The sequence below is a fragment of the Gopherus evgoodei genome, chromosome 2 (assembly GCF_007399415.2).
Source record: "Gopherus evgoodei ecotype Sinaloan lineage chromosome 2, rGopEvg1_v1.p, whole genome shotgun sequence".
Classification (NCBI taxonomy): domain Eukaryota; kingdom Metazoa; phylum Chordata; order Testudines; family Testudinidae; genus Gopherus; species Gopherus evgoodei.
Window position 1 is genome coordinate 40,492,251 of NC_044323.1, and position 17,939 is coordinate 40,510,189.

Below are 17,939 nucleotides of genomic sequence, written 5' to 3' on the forward strand. Positions count from 1 at the left end.
GGCTCAAATAAATTTCTTTGCAAAATTTTTGGCAGATAAGTAGCTAAATGCCATCTTCTCTTCTTTGATACAACAGGCCTCGCATGACCTCAGAAAGGGGGAATTTAGTATTTCATACAGGCTCCACCAAAAATATTGAGTTTAGAATTGGACCACAGGGAAAAATAAAAATTAATGAAGATGACCTCGCAGAGCTTTTCAGTCAGGTGGTATACTTACTTATTCTTATTAAATGTTCAACTTTTTGCTTGCACAATTATAGTTTAATTTAAATTTACATGCTCACAAACTTTACCACAGGAACTGTTTCAGGTATGACAACGGTTTTATTACTATTATCATTGCTGTCATCATTATGAGATGATCGTGAATTATTACAGACCCATAAAGAAATTATGTAGCTATATAAAAAATTAAGAGGCAGTTATGTATACTATGTAACTCTGTTATCTCACTGAACTTTATCATAAAATACTGTGATGATCAAACTTTCTTCAGCAACTGAGAAGACAATGATTGTTTCACATAGGTTTCTAATACACTAGAACTAACATTTTTAAAAAAAATTTAGATCAGGAAAAATAAAGATGAGATTCTAGAAGTGAAAAGAAGCGTTGGTGTCCTTCAGAATGTTTCAAACCAGATCACTCGGATTAATTCCAAGGTAAGTCTCACCTCATGTCACATTTTATTCCTGATTTTCAGTGCCTCATGTCAGCATGATTTATCTGATTGTTACCAGTTATAGGCCCCAATCTTCCACTGAGAATTGGATGTGTTTAGGAAAAAAATTAGAATAATTTGTATTGGCCTGATCCAGTGCCCGTGAATCAAGAACTTCCACTGGTTTCAGTGAGTTGTGAATAAAATCCTGACTCTATGGCTCTTCTTTTTGTCTCATCAGAATCTATGCGTATCTAATCCTGAAGGTCCTACTCTGGCAGAGACCTCAGTGAACTCAAAGACTGTAGGAATGGGCCATATATATCTAATACAGCAAGTGTTGCACAAAGACAGTGTTCCATATGTAGAATCATGTGACTAGCTAAACTAGAGATGGAAAAGGCCTCATAGGTCATTTTCCCCATCTCCTGCTAATGCAGATGTTTTCCCTACAGTGCGTTCTGGAATCCTTTATTCAGTTCAGTTGTAAATCACTCCATTTATGGAGTTTCCACAATTTACCTTGGGGAAAATATTCTGGAGTCTAAAAGACCTCATTTTAGGGAAATTATCCTGATATGTATCCTTCATTTGACTGTGTTCAGTTTCAGTCTCTTGCTTCTAGTTGTATCCCTGTGGCTGATGGCCAACAATTCCTTTTCCTCCTAGACAGTTGCATCCTCTCTGAGGCCCCTAATCCTGCAAAAATTTCTGAACAGCAAAATCCTATTGAACATGCTTAAAGTTAAACACAGGCATAAATCTTTGCAGGACTGGGGCCTTAGTTGTTTAGTCAAATGTATACATATTTAAGCTGTGGTTTTCAAAAGAATATAAGTAGTTTAGATAATGAAATCCCATGAATGAGTGTTGGGTACCTTATGCCTCTCTGAAAATTCCCTTTTTGTTTTTCCATATATGAAAATCTCTCCATGTTTCCTTAGTCTACCAGTGTGTACCTGACTGAAAGATGCAACCAGTCAGCACCAGGACACACACATATCAGCGCCACTTTAATCCCAGACACATTTGTCTTTGTATATCTGTTGCAGATTGTGAGTCTTGAGGGCAGGCTTCAAAACGTTGAGCAGGTGAGTAATTATGGAACAAACCTAGCAGGTTTGATTAAAAGCAGAAAATGAAGAATGACTGCAAGAACAAAAATAACTAGATGGATTCTGTCCTCCCATGCATCACTCAGGGCTGCTTTTTTCATTAAGAGCACACAGACATGAAGTCACGATTTATAGATGAGATGAAATACCTTCTTTTCAAAATAAACTCTGTCAGATTCCCCATTCTTTAACAAAAATCTTTGTAGAGTTAGAAAAATGGCAACTAGATAGTGTGTGTGTGGGAAATCTCGTCCTTCTATGATCTGCCAAGACTAAGCCATGATTTGGGGACTCAATCTGGGTGCTTTGGTTGTATTAAAAAAATCAATTTTAGTTATTAATTGCAGCACAAGTAATGCAGTTGCCATATAAACCATACGTGTGGCATCAAGAATGAAAGTGAGGCCTTTAGTTCTCGAAACATGGGTCCTCTGCTAGTAGGACTAATGAAGACTCTCTATTAACTGTCACTTGCTGTCAAGCTGTTACCCTGTCAGTGAGCAGCAGCCTGCCTCTACAGGGAAACACAATCACAGATATGCAATTCCATTATTAGTTGTTATATTTTTGTAGTGCCAATTGTGTGCTAAGCCTTTCGCAGACAAGTCTTACAAAAAAATCAGACTCTTTTAAAAGACCATGCTAGGAAGTAAACTGATTTCTCATTCATTGCTTCAGACTGTCCTGAGGAAAGCTTGTAGTAGCAACCCCTGTCAGAATTCTGGAACCTGCATAAGCCTGCTGGATGCCTTCTTTTGTCTCTGTCCCAGTAACTGGCAGGTGAGTCTACCTGAACACATCCAATACATATGATTGTCATTATTGTCATCATATGTTAGGGTCGAATTCTGCCTCTTTCACTCTCTCTGAGTAGCACCCATGAAAATAATGTGACTATTCATGGAGTTAAGGTAACTCTCTTTATGTAGAAGGATGGGAGAATCTGGATCTTATGTAACTTTCCTGTAACTCCACAGGCACTTTAAGAGTACGTCTACACTACAGGATTATTCCGATTTTACATAAACCTGTTTTGTAAAACAAATTGTATAAAGTCGAATGCACGCGGCCACACAAAGCACAATAATTCGGTGGTGTGCGTCCATGTACCGAGGCTAGCGTTGCACTGGGGGTAGCTATCCCGTAGCTATCCCATAGTTCCCGCAGTCTCCCCCGCCCATTGGAATTCTGCGTTGAGATCCCAATGCATGATGGTGCAAAAACAGTGTCATGGGTGATTCTGGGTAAATGTCACTCATTCCTTCCTCCGTGAAAGCAACAGCAGACAATCGTTTTGCACCCTTTTTCCCTGGATTGCACTGGTAGATGCCATAGCATGGCAACCATGGAGCCCGTTTTGCCTTTTGTCACTGTCACAGTATGCAGTATGTGTACTGGATACTGCTGACAGAGGCGGTACTGCAGCTCTACACAGCAGCATTCATTTGCCTTTGCAAGGTAGCAGAGATGGTTACCAGTCGTTCTGTACCGTCTGCTGTGCCATTGTAAATTGGTGATGAGATGACGGTTATCAGTCGTTCTGTACCATCTGCTGCTGTCATGGGTGCTCCTGGCTGATCTTCGCTGAGGTCGGCCGGGGGCACAAAGACAAAAATGGGAATGACCCCCGGGCTCATTCCCTCCTTTATGTTGTATCTAAAAATAGAGTCAGTCCTGCCTAGAATATGGGGCAAGTGTACTAGAGAACCAGTGTATCAGAGAACCAGAGAGCACAGCCGCTCTGTGTCAGATCCTGCAGAAATGATGAGCTGCATGTCATTCTACGGGGTGTCCCTGCAACAACCCCACCCGTTGCTTCCCTCCTCCCCCAACCCTTCTGGGCTACCATTGCAGGGTCCCCCCATTTGCATGATGAAGTAATAAAGAATGCAGGAATAAGAAACACTGACTTTTTAGTGAGATAAAATGAGGAGGAGGCAGCCTCCAGCTGCTATGATAGTCCAGGCAGGACATTAAACGGTGGAGGGGAAAGGAGTGCAGCATCCCTCTGCCATGATAGTCCAGGCAGTACAGAATCTTTTCTTTAGACATGGGGAGGGGGGGGCTGATGGAGTTCAGCCCCCAGTTGCTATGATGAGGACGGTTACCAGCCATTCTGTACCATCTGCCGGGAATGACCGGGAGTCATCCCTATTTTTACCCAGGCGCCCCCGGCCGACCTCACCTGAGGCCAGCCGGGGCACTGCATCGCCACCCGTGCTGATCAGAGCTCCACGCTGGGCAAACAGGAAATGAAATACAAAAGTTCGCAGGGCTTTTCCTATTTACCTGGCCAGTGCATCTGAGTTCAGATTGCTGTCCAGAGCGGTCACAGTGGTGCACTGTGGGATACCGCCCGGAAACCAATACCATTGATTTGCAGCCACACTAACCCTAATCCAATATGGTATTACCGATTTCAGCGCTACTCTTCTCGTCGGGGAGGAGTACAGAAACCGGTTTAAAGAGCCCTTGATATCGATATAAAGGGCCTCGTTGTGTGGACGGGTGCAGCGGTAAATTGGTTTAACGCTGCTAAAATCAGTTTAAACGTGTAGTGTAGACCAGGCCATAGTATCCCTCTATCAACGTAGCTACTGTATATTCCTGTGTCAATGTTAGTCTGTAGTAAAGCACATCTTTTTAAGACAGAAGGTGATATATCAGTTGCCCAAAGCAATGCAGCTCCTTTAATAGCTGACACATCATTTGGTATGTTTATATAAGGCTCTCTCACATTTGCCTCTCACACAACACTGCCCATAAAAAAAAAATGAGACAAATTCTTTGCTAATGTAAATTGGTGTAAATGGAGCTGTGGAAATTTGCACTCGAGAGAAGGCGTGTCCACCCTGGACCTGAGAAACCATCCTGTTTATATTTTTGTCAAAACTGATCCTTTTTTTCGCAAGACGTTTCAGAAAACAGTATTTTTTCAATGAAAAAATATTTTGTTGAAAAGTTTCCAGCCAGCTCCATTAGTAACCTAAAGGATGATGATGAACTCCAGTTTATGTTATCCATATGCTTTCTATAAATTTCTAAAAGGTTTTATACACTGGTGTCACTGGTAAGTAGGGTAATGGAAACAAGACAGAACAATAGCAGTTTGTTACAGTGTTTTATAAGAGAAGTTGTGGTGATAGCAACCTATGCTTTGTATATCCTCTGGAACACTTCTGTTAAATATTGGCTCCATGAACCATTTTGATTCTCTGTTATTTGGAAAATAACATGGATTTCTATGTCTTCTGAGGGCCCATTCTGTTCAGTTGATGTTAATGAATGCCAGATTTATGCTGGAACAGCACTCGGCTGCCAGAATGGAGCAACGTGTGTGAACACGCCAGGAAGTTACAGGTAACTTTTCATGCTCTTACACAGAAGTTCACTATTAGGATCCTCTAACATTTTTATGTCACTTATTGCCACTACTTATTACCACTCCTGGAAAAACAATCTTATGTTTAGGTAGTGCAGCACCTTTCACTCAGAGCCTAAAACACTTCATAAATTATGTATCCAATCCTAATGCATGCAAAACTCACTGGAGTCACTGGGACCTTTGCCTGTTTTGAGTCAAGAAGATAAGGCCTATGTAAAGATTGCATAAGACTGTCTTTCATACTGGTCCCGGGTACCTATTCCAGGTGAGGAGGCTGCATGCTACAATAATGGGTGGAGGCTGGGCTCCACTCACCAGACTTTCCTGTCCTAGGCCTGGTCTACACTACGTAATTAGGTCAAGGTAAGGCAGCTTATGTCAATCTAATGATGTCAGTGTACACATACACATTGCAGCCTTGCTCCTGCCAATGTCCTAGGGGACTTATACCAACAAAATAATTCCACCTCCACAAGAGGCATAGGGCTTATGTCGCTGTAGTTAGGGTGACACAGTTTCTGTATAGACACTATGTTTTACTTACATCGGCTGTTGGCTGTCTTGTCAATGTCACGGTTTCATGCTGAAGCTGGCTTTCAGGTCCCCCACACTGTCCCTCTTCAGTCAGTGGAAGTGATCCCAGTGAGGACATGTACCACCAACAGGAGGGTAGTGTGGACATCAACCACCACAGTAATTACTGAGGTGGCTGTAAATTGACCTAACATAGATCATCTTAAGTCTGTAGTGTAGACATGCTCCTAGTGTGCCAGCTGAACCAGCATGGGTTCAACTAGGTAGAAAACAAGCACAGTACAGACTACCCACACCAAATTCAATTATTTGGAAGCTCCTGAATTATTAAATAACATTTCTCCATTCTCCAGATTTATCTTCCCCATTAGGCCCATATCATAGATGGAAGCAAGTTTTTCAATTAAACTAAGTAGGGAAAAATTCAATGACCCCTTCCCTGCCATTACGCATACTGAAATATCTTTGCACTAAAATGAAAATTAAACACTTATCTCAAAGCTAATAAAGTTGTAGAACTTCTCAAATATTTTAGATATCCATTTAAAGTAAGTCTGTTGATATTCTGCTTGTTCAGTGGCAATCATTGCTATGTAGATTAATGAAAAATACTATGTAATAGGAGGGGACTGTTTTTGCCTTACACTGTTGTTACAATTACACAGTTACAGAATCTTAACAGGAATGGCCGGGATGCATTTGATTTGGCTCGGTTGTGCTCGTTGATGAACTATTAACAGCCCTGGATAAATGTCATATGTTCAGATGGCAAGTTTGCTTGAAAAGCTCATTGCAGGTTACTGAACACTGTCTTTAGTGAACTGACACTGATTAACTTAGGGTTGATAGGCTTGACTATGTTTCATCAGTTAAGGATCTTCAGATACATAAATAAAGTGTTCCATCTTCCACCCATCCACCCCTAACTAAATATGGGCAAATCAAATGACAGATAAAAAGATTCACAAGATTCTAATTAGCTAATGAGGTGCATTTCAGAACTTCAGGTTCTGCCCCAATGAACTGATCAAAATCAAGGCAGTCAAATATGCAGAGGACATTCCAGAGAGGAAGAGATCACCACTCCATTCCAGCTATTGTAGTAAGAGATTAAAGTTATTACCCATTTGAAGCTGCTCTAAGCAGGACTTCATAAAGCTGGTGGCCATGCTCTGGCAGCTTCTGCTGAGTAATAAAACGTTGTGTTTTACTGCTTTTAAAAACTGCACTGATCTTTCCCCTTCTTTGAAAGTACTTCTCACTGAATTCCTGCTTGTTTTGAATATGAAACAAGACTCTAATAGGCATCTGGATTCCTTCACCATTTCACCAAAATCATCAGTATATAGCTTCGAGCATTAAGGCCCTGATTCTGGAAAGCATTCCTATTATCTTTAAGCTCATGCTTTCCTAAACTGGTGCTTAAAAAGGACACGTAAGTCAAGAGTTTGAACAGGAAAAGTACTGTATAAACTTCCAATGTAGTCAGCTCTTTGAGGGCAGGGCTGTGTGCCTCATTCACTCTTGCCCCTCAGTCAGTGACATCTGCAAAATACCATCATTCTGATTTACAGGCATGTCACCGGTATGTGTAAAAGTGGCAACCTTGTTGGGGAAGGGTGCAAGGATGAATAGAAAGTCTCACGGCGCAAAGTGGAAGAGCTTTGTTTGACGAGAACATTGAGATACAGGTCTTCTCATCAGGTGGGCAACAGGCACATTTCATTATGTCCAGTACTGACTTAAGACATGTAAGGGGACAGAGAAGCAATGAAATGCTCTCCTGGAAGCTGACTGCCAGGAAATGTCTGCTTTAAAACAGTCACTGTAAATGAGAGATGGGAAGCAGAGTTCTCTCTTTCAGATGGATAGTGGTGGACATCTTAATTTTGTAGTGTACCAACATGCTGTGCTGCTCAGCACAGGAGGAGGGTAGCAAATATAAGCCACTTTGTGCATAGCCTATTTTACAGACTACCTGACATGGCAGAGAGACCTGCAGGAATGCTGGAAATTTGTCTATTAAAATCAAATTAATGCTGCTGAGGAATAGCACACCCGGAGAAAAGTACCATCAGACCATATTATAACCACTGCACATAGATATTCCTTCTAAAATCTTCTTGCAAGCAATGGCAAAGTATAATAAAGCTTTTGGCATACCAAGTAAATATTTGAGAGGGCTAAGATTTTTATGCTGAAGCTGAGAGCAAACTGATTTGCAGGGAGCTCTGGCATGCCATTCAGCCTACTTGTTCCCTTCTAACAGGGACAGCTTTGTATTGTGTCTGGAAGTCATGTATTTAACAGCTTATTTACCATTACCGAAAATAAAAACCAGAACCTTCAGACAGGTAGCCCCTCGTAAGCATGGTGTTCTCGAAGGAACCAAACAAGTGCCGTCTGAATGCCAGTTAAAAAAAAGAGGGTAGGTGACGGACCCAAGCGTGCGACACAATCTGCTGCAAAACGGGAGAGTCACTGAACTTTAGTGCCCATGCATTGGAACCACAGACATCCCCCATATGCTGTCATTTTGAGACAGTATTTCTCTTCACTTCCTGTCGTGTACTGCTTGTTCTGTCATGTTCCACCTCGGCAGGGGCTGCATTTCAGCGGCTTAGCTTGTACCTTTAGGCATAGTGCTGAGCAAGGGCTAGTGTATAAATTACTCCACCTCCAGGATAGCCCTGAGACTCACTGTGACTCAGAGACTGTCCTCTCAGGCAGATTCCTCCTATCCCTAACCCCTTGTCTTCTCTTGCTTCAGGAAGTAATAACTTGCTGCAATAGTTATAATAAATAACCACATTCAGTTCATCATTCCAGCTTGAGAGGACTGGAAGACAGGATTCCTGGGTTCTGTTACCACTTCTTCCAGTAAAACTTGCTGTTTGAACATGCATAAACTGCTCAATTTATCCATGCCTCAGTTTCCTCATCTCCAAAATGAGTGCAGGGCTGTGTAAGTTGTTGAAGTGAGTCAGCTGGTCCAGCAACAACAAAAGAGCCAGCCATCCAGCATTATTATTTCTCTTCAAGGCTTTATTCCTGCCAGCTAACAAATGCCCTATATACCAAACTAAACAAACTGGCTTTTACATAACTGGGAAAGCAAATAGACAGGCTACAATTTAAGCTTATGCCTTTCCTCTGACTACCAGGAAGCTCCAGCAACACAGCCTCTGGTTCAGCAAAGCACTTGAGCAGGTATTTAAAGTTAAGCACACACTCAAGTCACTCCCTAGTTGGCAAAGCGGTAAGTGTAGGTGTTTTGCTGAATCTGGGCCTCAATGACTAGATTCTTAAGGGCCAGATTCTTAAAAGGATTTAGGTGCCTAAATATGGAGCTAGTTATCAAGTGTGATTTTCAGATATGCATGAGGTTTGGTACCTAAATCTCATTGAAATCAGTGGGAGATAAGCACCTAACTGTGAAAAATCACATTAGCTGTCTAAATACTTTTAAAAATCTGGCCCTCAGTCCCCAGTCTAACTGTATTGCTCTATCCAGTATACCTGTGGGCTCTAAGGTAGATGTTAATGCTCTACCATCTGTCACAGTATAATTACTACCTGTCTCACAGGAGGGTTTTGAAGGCTTAGTTTAATGTATGTTCGTAAAGGGCTTGGAGATCCTTGGCTGGAAGGCACCATTTAAAGTGCAAAGTACCATTACTGTAATAAAATAGTCACATATGACTTTTGCTGAAAAACAGAATAAGGCCATTGCCATTTCGTCTTCTGTCACCATCACGTTTGCTGAGAGCTGTATATCTCTGGGTAGAGAAAGTTTTCATCTATTGAAAAGTAAATCCTTTGTGAAAGGCTAATGGGGACTTTCGGGCCAGAAAACTGCTATATGAATACAATTAGTTGCAACCTTCACAAGGTGGTAAAGAACCACATTGAAGGGAGAATCCCAACATCTACACTAGAGAGGAAGGATTTTCCAGTGGTTAATACCCTAACATAGGTGTTGGGAGATCTGTGGCAGAGCAGGGCTTGAACCCAGACTTCATGTGTGACCTTGGGCAGGTAACTTACTGTCTCTGTGCTCCAGTTTCCCCATCTGTAATATGAGAGTATCCTGCTCTATCTCACAGAGGGGTTGTAAGACTAAATACATTCAAGACTGTGAGGTGTTCAGATACCATGGTAATAAAACAGACAACATTATGGCATTTCTCTGTGTTTTCATCACTAGCTGTACCTGTACTCCAGAAACCTATGGACCCCATTGTATCTCAACATTTGATGATTGCCAAGGAGGCTCTCAGGCTCTCTGTGAGCATGGCGTCTGCATAGATTCAGATAGGGAGCAGCCCAATGAGGTAAGAAATGCCGCATAACTCTCTTTATGCAACACAGTTTCAGTCAGTGTTTAAAAACTCTGAAGTACCAGTAGCAAAGAGTCCTGTGGCACCTTATAGACTAACAGACGTATTGAAGCATGAGGTTTTGTGAGTGATGCATGCATCCGACGAAGTGGGTATTCACCCACGAAAGCTCATGCTTCAATACGTCTGTTAGTCTATAAGGTGCCACAGGACTTTTTGCTGCTTTTACAGATCCAGACCAACACAGCTACCCCTCTGATATCTGAAGTACCAGTACTTCATTGTACCAATAAGCACCAACCAACTGTGCTCTAGAGGTGAGATAGCAGCACTAATCCTGTACACAATGACCAAACATTGGCTGCTGCATGGTGCTGAGCATCCCAGTGACCACAGAGGGAACTGAGGGTAATTAGCAACTCCCAAGAGGCACCTGTATCGGATCCTTTAAGCAGCTGGAGAAGAAGAAACATTTTTTTAATATTTAAAAACATTACTTGAATCTCCTGTTCTCCAGTTCTAGTATTGAGTATTATTTCAATCCTAACATTATTTGAAACATCCTATTTTTCAAATAGTTAAGAATAACAAACATTGTCATCACTGCAAGACTCCCCTGGAAGGGAAAGCAAGGACTTGGCAATATTATCCCTAGTGGTTTCTGGGGTTGGCAATGCCACATGCACTGTTTACCTACTGTATGATTATTGCCTGTCTTTCATGTAAATAATCCAGTTTAGTAACTGCAGGTCTGCATTGAAGATTTGATTAAGGTTCACCATTCAGTTGCTTCTCGGCTATTTCCCCTTTATTTTGTAGATTATCAGTGGGATTTTCAAAAGTTTCAGGGTTGGTTTGACTCTTCTCCCATTAAAGTCAATGATAAAACTCCCCTTGGCTTCAGCAAGATCACAGTTAATGCTGAGCGCTTGCGAAAATACCACTCTCATGTTATTTAATGTTAACTTCAATCTCTTCATACTCCAATTCTCTCACATCGCTGGGACCAAATAAGGATTGTTCTTAAAAATAAATAAATACATAAATAAATAAATAAAAATCACACTTTAACAAGAGGTCCTGGAACATAACTTCAATCCAAATAAATCATGCTGACTCCACTGAACATTGCAATTCGTTACAGATGGAAAGATCTGAATGTCAGAAAAGTTTACAGTAAATATAATCATTGCCCTTAAAGAAAGTATGGATTTTGAATTCATTAGTTACTGACACTGTGCACATCACACAGATTACTGCACAGTTTGCCAAGCTGATTTCAGGTTGTTACATTTATATTGGTCTCTTTATGCTAAATGCAAAGCAAGCGGAGTTGATTGCTTTTAATTATGTTGAGGTACAGTTCATGATTGCTGTTCATTCTCTCTGGTGTAGTTTCATTAAAATGCAGGTTCCTTTTACTTAGTGAAAAAATGATGCAGCCTGTTATTGGCATGTGCTAAATGTTCAATTTCAGAGGAAGAAAGATTGGGAAATCTACCCAAGACCACACAAAAGCAAATCATGTGATGATTTGAAACATCTCTTGTAATTGCTTGTAGTTTAAAAGATTTTTTTAAGTTGTTCCTTGTATCTGCTTCTCAGTAGTTTTCACAATTGCCCTAATTCATAACATGCTGTTTAATGTGGCAGCCAAAGTACAGCTGTATCTGTGATGCTGGTTGGATGTCCCCGCCTAGTAGCCCCGCCTGCAGTGCTGACATAGATGAGTGCAGCCTCTCTAGTCCGCCGTGTTCTCAGAATCCTCCGGTACAGTGCTATAACACTCCAGGCTCTTACTACTGCGGTTCTTGTCCCACAGGTATTTCATAGCTCTGTATTCTCATTCAGCAACGAGGGGCAATGACGTGTGCTGACTGCCAATACTTCACAAGCACAGAATTGGGGTCACTACAGGAGTAACTGGATGAAATTCTTTGGACTGTTTTATATGGGAGATCCAATTAGCTAATCTAATGGTCCCTTCTAGCCTGAATATCAATGAATTCTCTTTTTGGGGTGCACTTATTTGAGTTATTTAGGCATTTTGTAAAGAACATGATTACAGGGATTCTAAATAATCAAGATCAGGATTAGAACAAGCCTTTGTAGCAAAAATTTTTATGCTAAGGTCTAATTGGCCTAATCCTTATATAAAAGTGTGATCCATTACTGAAAATGCACAGAACATAATCAAATAAAAGGTTCCCACTCACATTTAGCAGACTACATTATTTTAAATTCTACAATACATTTCAGTTTAGTTCTAATACATTAAAGGAAGAAGATTTCCTAAATGGCATGCAAAAGGAATATTTTCCTGTGCTTGAGACAGGCAGGAAAGTTCTGGTAAAAGGAAGAAAAGTAAAAGGTCTTTGTAAGGATTTGCCAGGTTTTGCCTTTCTGCTGTATCTCTTCATAGGCTGGCAAGGAAATGGCTACAGTTGCCAAGATATTAATGAATGTGAGAGGCACAATGGAGGCTGTTCAATAGCACCAATGGTTCAGTGCATCAACACGATGGGATCCTTCCACTGTGGTCTTTGTCCGCCAGGTAAAACAATTAATTGACTTTATGTTGATATAATGACAAGCAGGATATACTCTTAAAACATGAAGATAATACATCTTGTAGCATGGTTAGTTTGGTTTAAACAAACAGGTGTTATACTAAGCAATGTGATTTTAAAGTGGTTTAATATAGTGTCTGGAGCCAAAGCACATTCAAACTCCCTTAGGAAGACTTAGGGTATGTCTACACTATGGGATTATTCCGATTTTACAGAAACTGGTTTCTGGAAACAGATTGTATAAAGTCGAGTGCACGTGGCCACACTAAGCACATTAATTTGGCAGTGTGTGTCCATGTACTGAGGCTAGCATTGATTTCTGGAGCATTGCACTGTGGGTAGCTATCCCATAGTTCCCACAGTCTCTCCTGCCCATTGAAATTCTGGGTTGAGATCACAATGCATGATAGGGCAGAAACAGTGTTGCGGGTGATTCTGGGTAAATGTCATCAGTCAAACCTCCCTCCGTGAAAGCAACGGCAGACAATCATTTCATGCCCTTTTCTCTGGATTGCCCTGGCAGACGTCATAGCACGGCAACCATGGAGCCCGTTCAGGCTTTTTTCACCGTCACCATATGTCTACTGGATGCCACTGACAGACACAGTACTGCAGTGCTACACAGCAGTATCCCCTTGCCTTCGCAAGTTAGCAGAGACGGTTACCAGTCATACTGTACTGTCTGCTTCTGTCATGCGTGCTCCTGGCTGGCCTCGGTGAGGTCGGCCAGAGGCGCATGGACAAAAATGGGAATAACTCACCAGGTCATTCCCTTCTTTAAGCTTTGTCTAAAGATAGAGTCAGTCCTGCCTAGAATATCAGGCAAGTCTACTAAAAAACCAGAGAAGCAAACAGCCGCTTCGGGTCAGAGCCCCAGACATCCTGCAGAAATGATGAGCTGCATGCCATTCTAGGTGGTGCCCCTGCAACAACCCCACCCGTTGCTTTCCTCCTCCTCCACCCCTCCTGAGCTACCGTGGCAGTTATCCCCCATTTGTGTGATGAAGAAATAAAGAATGCATGAATAAGAAACAACACTGATTTTATTGCATCTGCAATCAGAGGTAAAACTGGGGGAGGCAGCCTTCAGCTGCTATGATATTCCAGGCAGGACTGAATCTCCAGGAGACAAAGCTTAAAGAAGGGAATGACTGGGAGTCATTCCAATTTTTGCCCAGGCATCCCCGGCTGACCTCACCGAGGCCAGCCAGGAGCACTCACGGGATGATGATGATGGATACCAGTCATATTGTACTGTCTGCCATCAGGAAGGGAAGGCAATGGGATGCTGCTGTGTAGTGCTGCAGCACCGTGTCTGCCAGCACCATCCAGTAGACATCCAGTCACATTGAAAAAAGGTGAGAGAGGATTTTTTTCCCTTTTCTTTCACGCGGTGGGGGTGGGGGGAGGGGGCTGATGACATATAACCTGAACCACCCGCAACAATGTTTTTGACCCTTCAGGCACTGGGAGCTCAGGCAAGAATGCAAATGGTTTTCGGAGAGTGAGGAAACTGTGGGATAGCTAGAGTCCTCAGTCCCCCCTCTCTCCCTCTGTGAGCATCCATTTGATTTTTTGGCTTTCTGTTACACTTGTCTCAACTCCTTAAGTTTCACACAGCACTGTGTTGAGTCCCTGTTGTGGCCTCTGTCTATCATAGGCTTGGAGATTTTTTCAAATGCTTTGGCATTTCGTCTGATAGAACAGATTCATCTCCCCATACAGAGATCAGATTCAGTATCTCTCGTATGGTCCATGCTGGAGCTCTTTTTTGATTCTGGGACTGCACGGTCACCTGTGCTGACTGGCGCTCCACACTGGGCAAACAGGAAATGAAATTAAAAAGTTTGCAGGACTTTTCCTGTCTACCTGGCCAGTGCATCCAAGTTCAGATTGCTGTCCAGAGTGATCACAATGGTGCACTGTGGGATAGCGCCCGGAAGCCAATACCGTTGAATTGCGGCCACACTAATCCTAATCTGAAATGACAATACCGATTTCAGCGCTACTCTCCTCATCGGGGAAGAGTAAAGATATCTTTATTAAAAGCCCTTTATATCGATATAAAGGGCTTTGTTGTGTGGACGGGTTCAGGGTTAATGCGATTTAATGCTGCTAAATTTGATATAAACTCATAGTGTAGACCAGGCCATAATGATAAGTATTTCATAGTGTACATATCTAATTACGTCACCTCTAAATTGATTCCTGTCATACTAACAAGACATTTTAAATCTTATTAATGTGCTTCCTTTGGCAGACAATATTTGAATAACCAAGATAGCTGTTATGTTGTCCACATTAATTAAAAACCACCTGAATTGTCCATCTTAAAAGATTTACTAATTACTCATTGCTTTAAAAGTGCTTCCAAAATCTGTTTCCACAATGTTTCCAGCCACAATAAACAGAGCAGTAGAAGTGGTGATAAAAGCCAATGTTTTGTGGTTTAAAGTTCTTTATGAGATGCATCATTAACAGAAATACTAACTAACAGAACTGCCTGGAATAAATGTAATGGAAACAAATTCCTGTCAGGGACTGTTCAGCACCACTGTTTACCACACATATGTTACTATATACTGGGAAGGCATTTTCAGTACATGTTTGATCTAATTCACTGGATCATAAGTAATTCATAGCCTTTGATGAATGATACTCCAGGCAGCCCTTTCTTCTTATCTTAATGAACCTCATAGCAGCACCAGCAGTAATTTCCCACTCTCTATTCAGTTGTTTGTGTTCTAAACCTCAGTGCATCATTGGTATATTCCAAACTTCAGTCTCGCAATCAAGAGACTAAAGTTATAGAAACCCATGCACCACTGTGGTTTCCTGTGTGCAGAAATGAATGGAAGGCAGAATGCAATAACTGCTACAGCCCAGGCCTTAAGGTTCTGATCATACACATACTAGGTTTATGTGGCTGTAACCCTGTTTTCTCCATTGAATTTACTTATGATTAACAACAGAATCAGTAAGATCAGAATCAGGGCCCTGAAGTGTGGTAACCTGAGGTAGTCAACTAAGTTTGAAAACCTCTGGTCCAATATCAACTTGTGCTTTTTCTGTTTAAGTGCTGGAAAAGCATCTTACTTTGATCTCCATTCAAGTCTTTCACCTGGGTGGCATTAGGAGCAAGCACAGTTCCCATTTGATTCTCACAGATTTTCACCAACCCGGTTTGTTTGTTTAATAACAATTATCTTATTCTGACTAGGATATGAGGGGGATGGAAGAGTATGCACCCAAGTTGATATCTGCTCAATAAATAATGGAGGTTGCCATCCATTGGCCTCATGTGTATCCTCTCCAGGTAATACACCGTTTTACATACTGTTAGATAGTTCAATATCAGTCTTCGAAAAAGTGGACAGTTTTGTGACAACACATTTAAAATGAAGTTCTCTGACCTTAGAACTTTCACTTTAGGCATCAGGCCACAAGCTAACAGATATGTACACCTTAGTGAACTGGCCGGTCTCTAGCACTGGGAGACCTAGGATGCACAATGGTGCAAAAGGCAGTGACCTGGCATTTGCAGAGAATGTAGGTAAAGCCTACTGGCTGTGCCACAATATCATCAGAATGGATCCAGATTCCACCACCAGACAATTGCAGGTTTCATTGTGTGGATGTGGCCAGCACCCACAATTCCTTTCCTGGAACTCCTCTGCTTCATTCCAGCTACAGATCCCATTCTGCACCTTTCTGCAAAGACATGTGGGCCTTCACAGCTCTTTTGGGACTTTCCAATAACCAGTAGTCTTAATGACCGCAATGGACACAGAGCAGGGAAGAAAAGCATTTTACAAAGCTCTGTTTCAAATTGAGACTCTGTTTCATGTACTGTTAATGACAAGACTGATATTGTTACTGTAATCAGGACCAGGGTAGTTACTATGTATGTTTTGTCTCGTCTTCCACAGGTCCTACACCTACCTGTGTCTGCCCAGCTGAGTATACTGGAAGTGGTTATGGGCCAAATGGGTGTGCCCCAGTCAGTGATACCTGTCAGCATCAAAACCCTTGTAGAAATGGACAGTGCTTAGTAAGTACATGGCTTCCCATAGTTAAAGAGACATTTTTGTTTAGATGTGACTATTAAGACACAGTATACCAGTGAGGATAAAAATCAGCATGGGTTTACCCCTGTACAACCCCATTGGTGGTGATTTCTACATGTGTTTCTGAAGTGTTCTTCACCATACCTTACCTACTGTCCTAGAGTATAGTAGGTTTGCGCAGGAAGAGGTGGAAGTCAACGCAAGATTTGACCCTAGTTTGATATACCCAGACATGACAATAATGATAAAATGAAATCACAGTGTTCATTTTTACATGGCATTTTTCCTTAAATGCACAAAGCCACCATGGCTGAGGCGATATGAATCCTATATCAATTTTTGCTGCTTGTCAATGGATTCATAGGCCAGAAGGGACCACTGTGATCACCTGCTCTGACCTCCTGTATGACATGGGCCATAGAACTTCCCCAAAATAATTCCTAGAGCAGATCTTTTAGGACATCCAATCTTGATTTCAAAATTGACAATGATGGAGACCTCACCATGACCCTTGGTAAACTGTTCCCAAGTTTACTTTTCCTGTCTACCTTGCCAGTGCATCCAAGTTCAGATTGCTGTCCAGAGTGATCACAATGGTGCACTGTGGGATAGCGCCCGGAAGCCAATACCGTCGAATTGCGGCCACACTAACCCTAATCCGAAATGACAATACCGATTTCAGCGTTACTCTCCTCATCGAGGAAGAGTAAAGATATCGGTATTACCAGGGTTAATTACTCTTACCGTTAAAATTGTATGTTTCATTTCCAGTCTGAATTTATCTAGATTCAACTTCCAGCCAGTGGACTGTGTTATCCATTTCTTTGCTAGACTGAAGAGCCCATTATTAAATATTTGTTCTCCTTGTAGATACAGTGTATTCATGCCTTAACCTTCGCTTTAGCTAAAAGGATCAGAATAAGAGATAGTAGGCCTATTTAAAACATAGTTGAATGGAGAGTAAAACAGTACACAGCAGATACCATCAATAGAAAACATCTGGAGTTGTTTCATCCAGAATTCACTGATGGGCCAAAAACTGGCTAACAGACAGAAAACAAAGACTACAAACAAATGGTCAATTTTCAACATGGAAATGTCCCCATGAATCTGTATTAAGACCCTTGTTTAATATGTTTATTAATGATCTAGTAAAGAAGTGAAGAATGAGGTGGAAATGTTTGCAGCTAATAAAGTGTAGGTTAGTCAAGACTATAGAAGGAATTAGCAATCCAGGTTCAAACCCCTGCTCTGTCACAGACTTT

General features: G+C 41.6%; 1 protein-coding gene across 1 annotated transcript in view; it reads left to right on the top strand.

The window, feature by feature from the left end:
* Positions 1–81: 81 nt before the first annotated feature.
* Positions 82–17,939, top strand: part of CUBN (cubilin) — a 224,183-nt gene continuing 206,325 nt past the window's right edge. The window contains exons 1-10 of the mRNA XM_030550449.1: positions 82–206; positions 572–664; positions 1,716–1,754; positions 2,457–2,558; positions 5,035–5,138; positions 9,905–10,031; positions 11,691–11,859; positions 12,460–12,591; positions 15,828–15,923; positions 16,537–16,658. Coding sequence (XP_030406309.1) covers positions 84–206; positions 572–664; positions 1,716–1,754; positions 2,457–2,558; positions 5,035–5,138; positions 9,905–10,031; positions 11,691–11,859; positions 12,460–12,591; positions 15,828–15,923; positions 16,537–16,658 — 1,107 coding nt within the window. The 5' untranslated portion in view covers positions 82–83. The remainder of the gene's footprint in view (positions 207–571; positions 665–1,715; positions 1,755–2,456; positions 2,559–5,034; positions 5,139–9,904; positions 10,032–11,690; positions 11,860–12,459; positions 12,592–15,827; positions 15,924–16,536; positions 16,659–17,939) is intronic.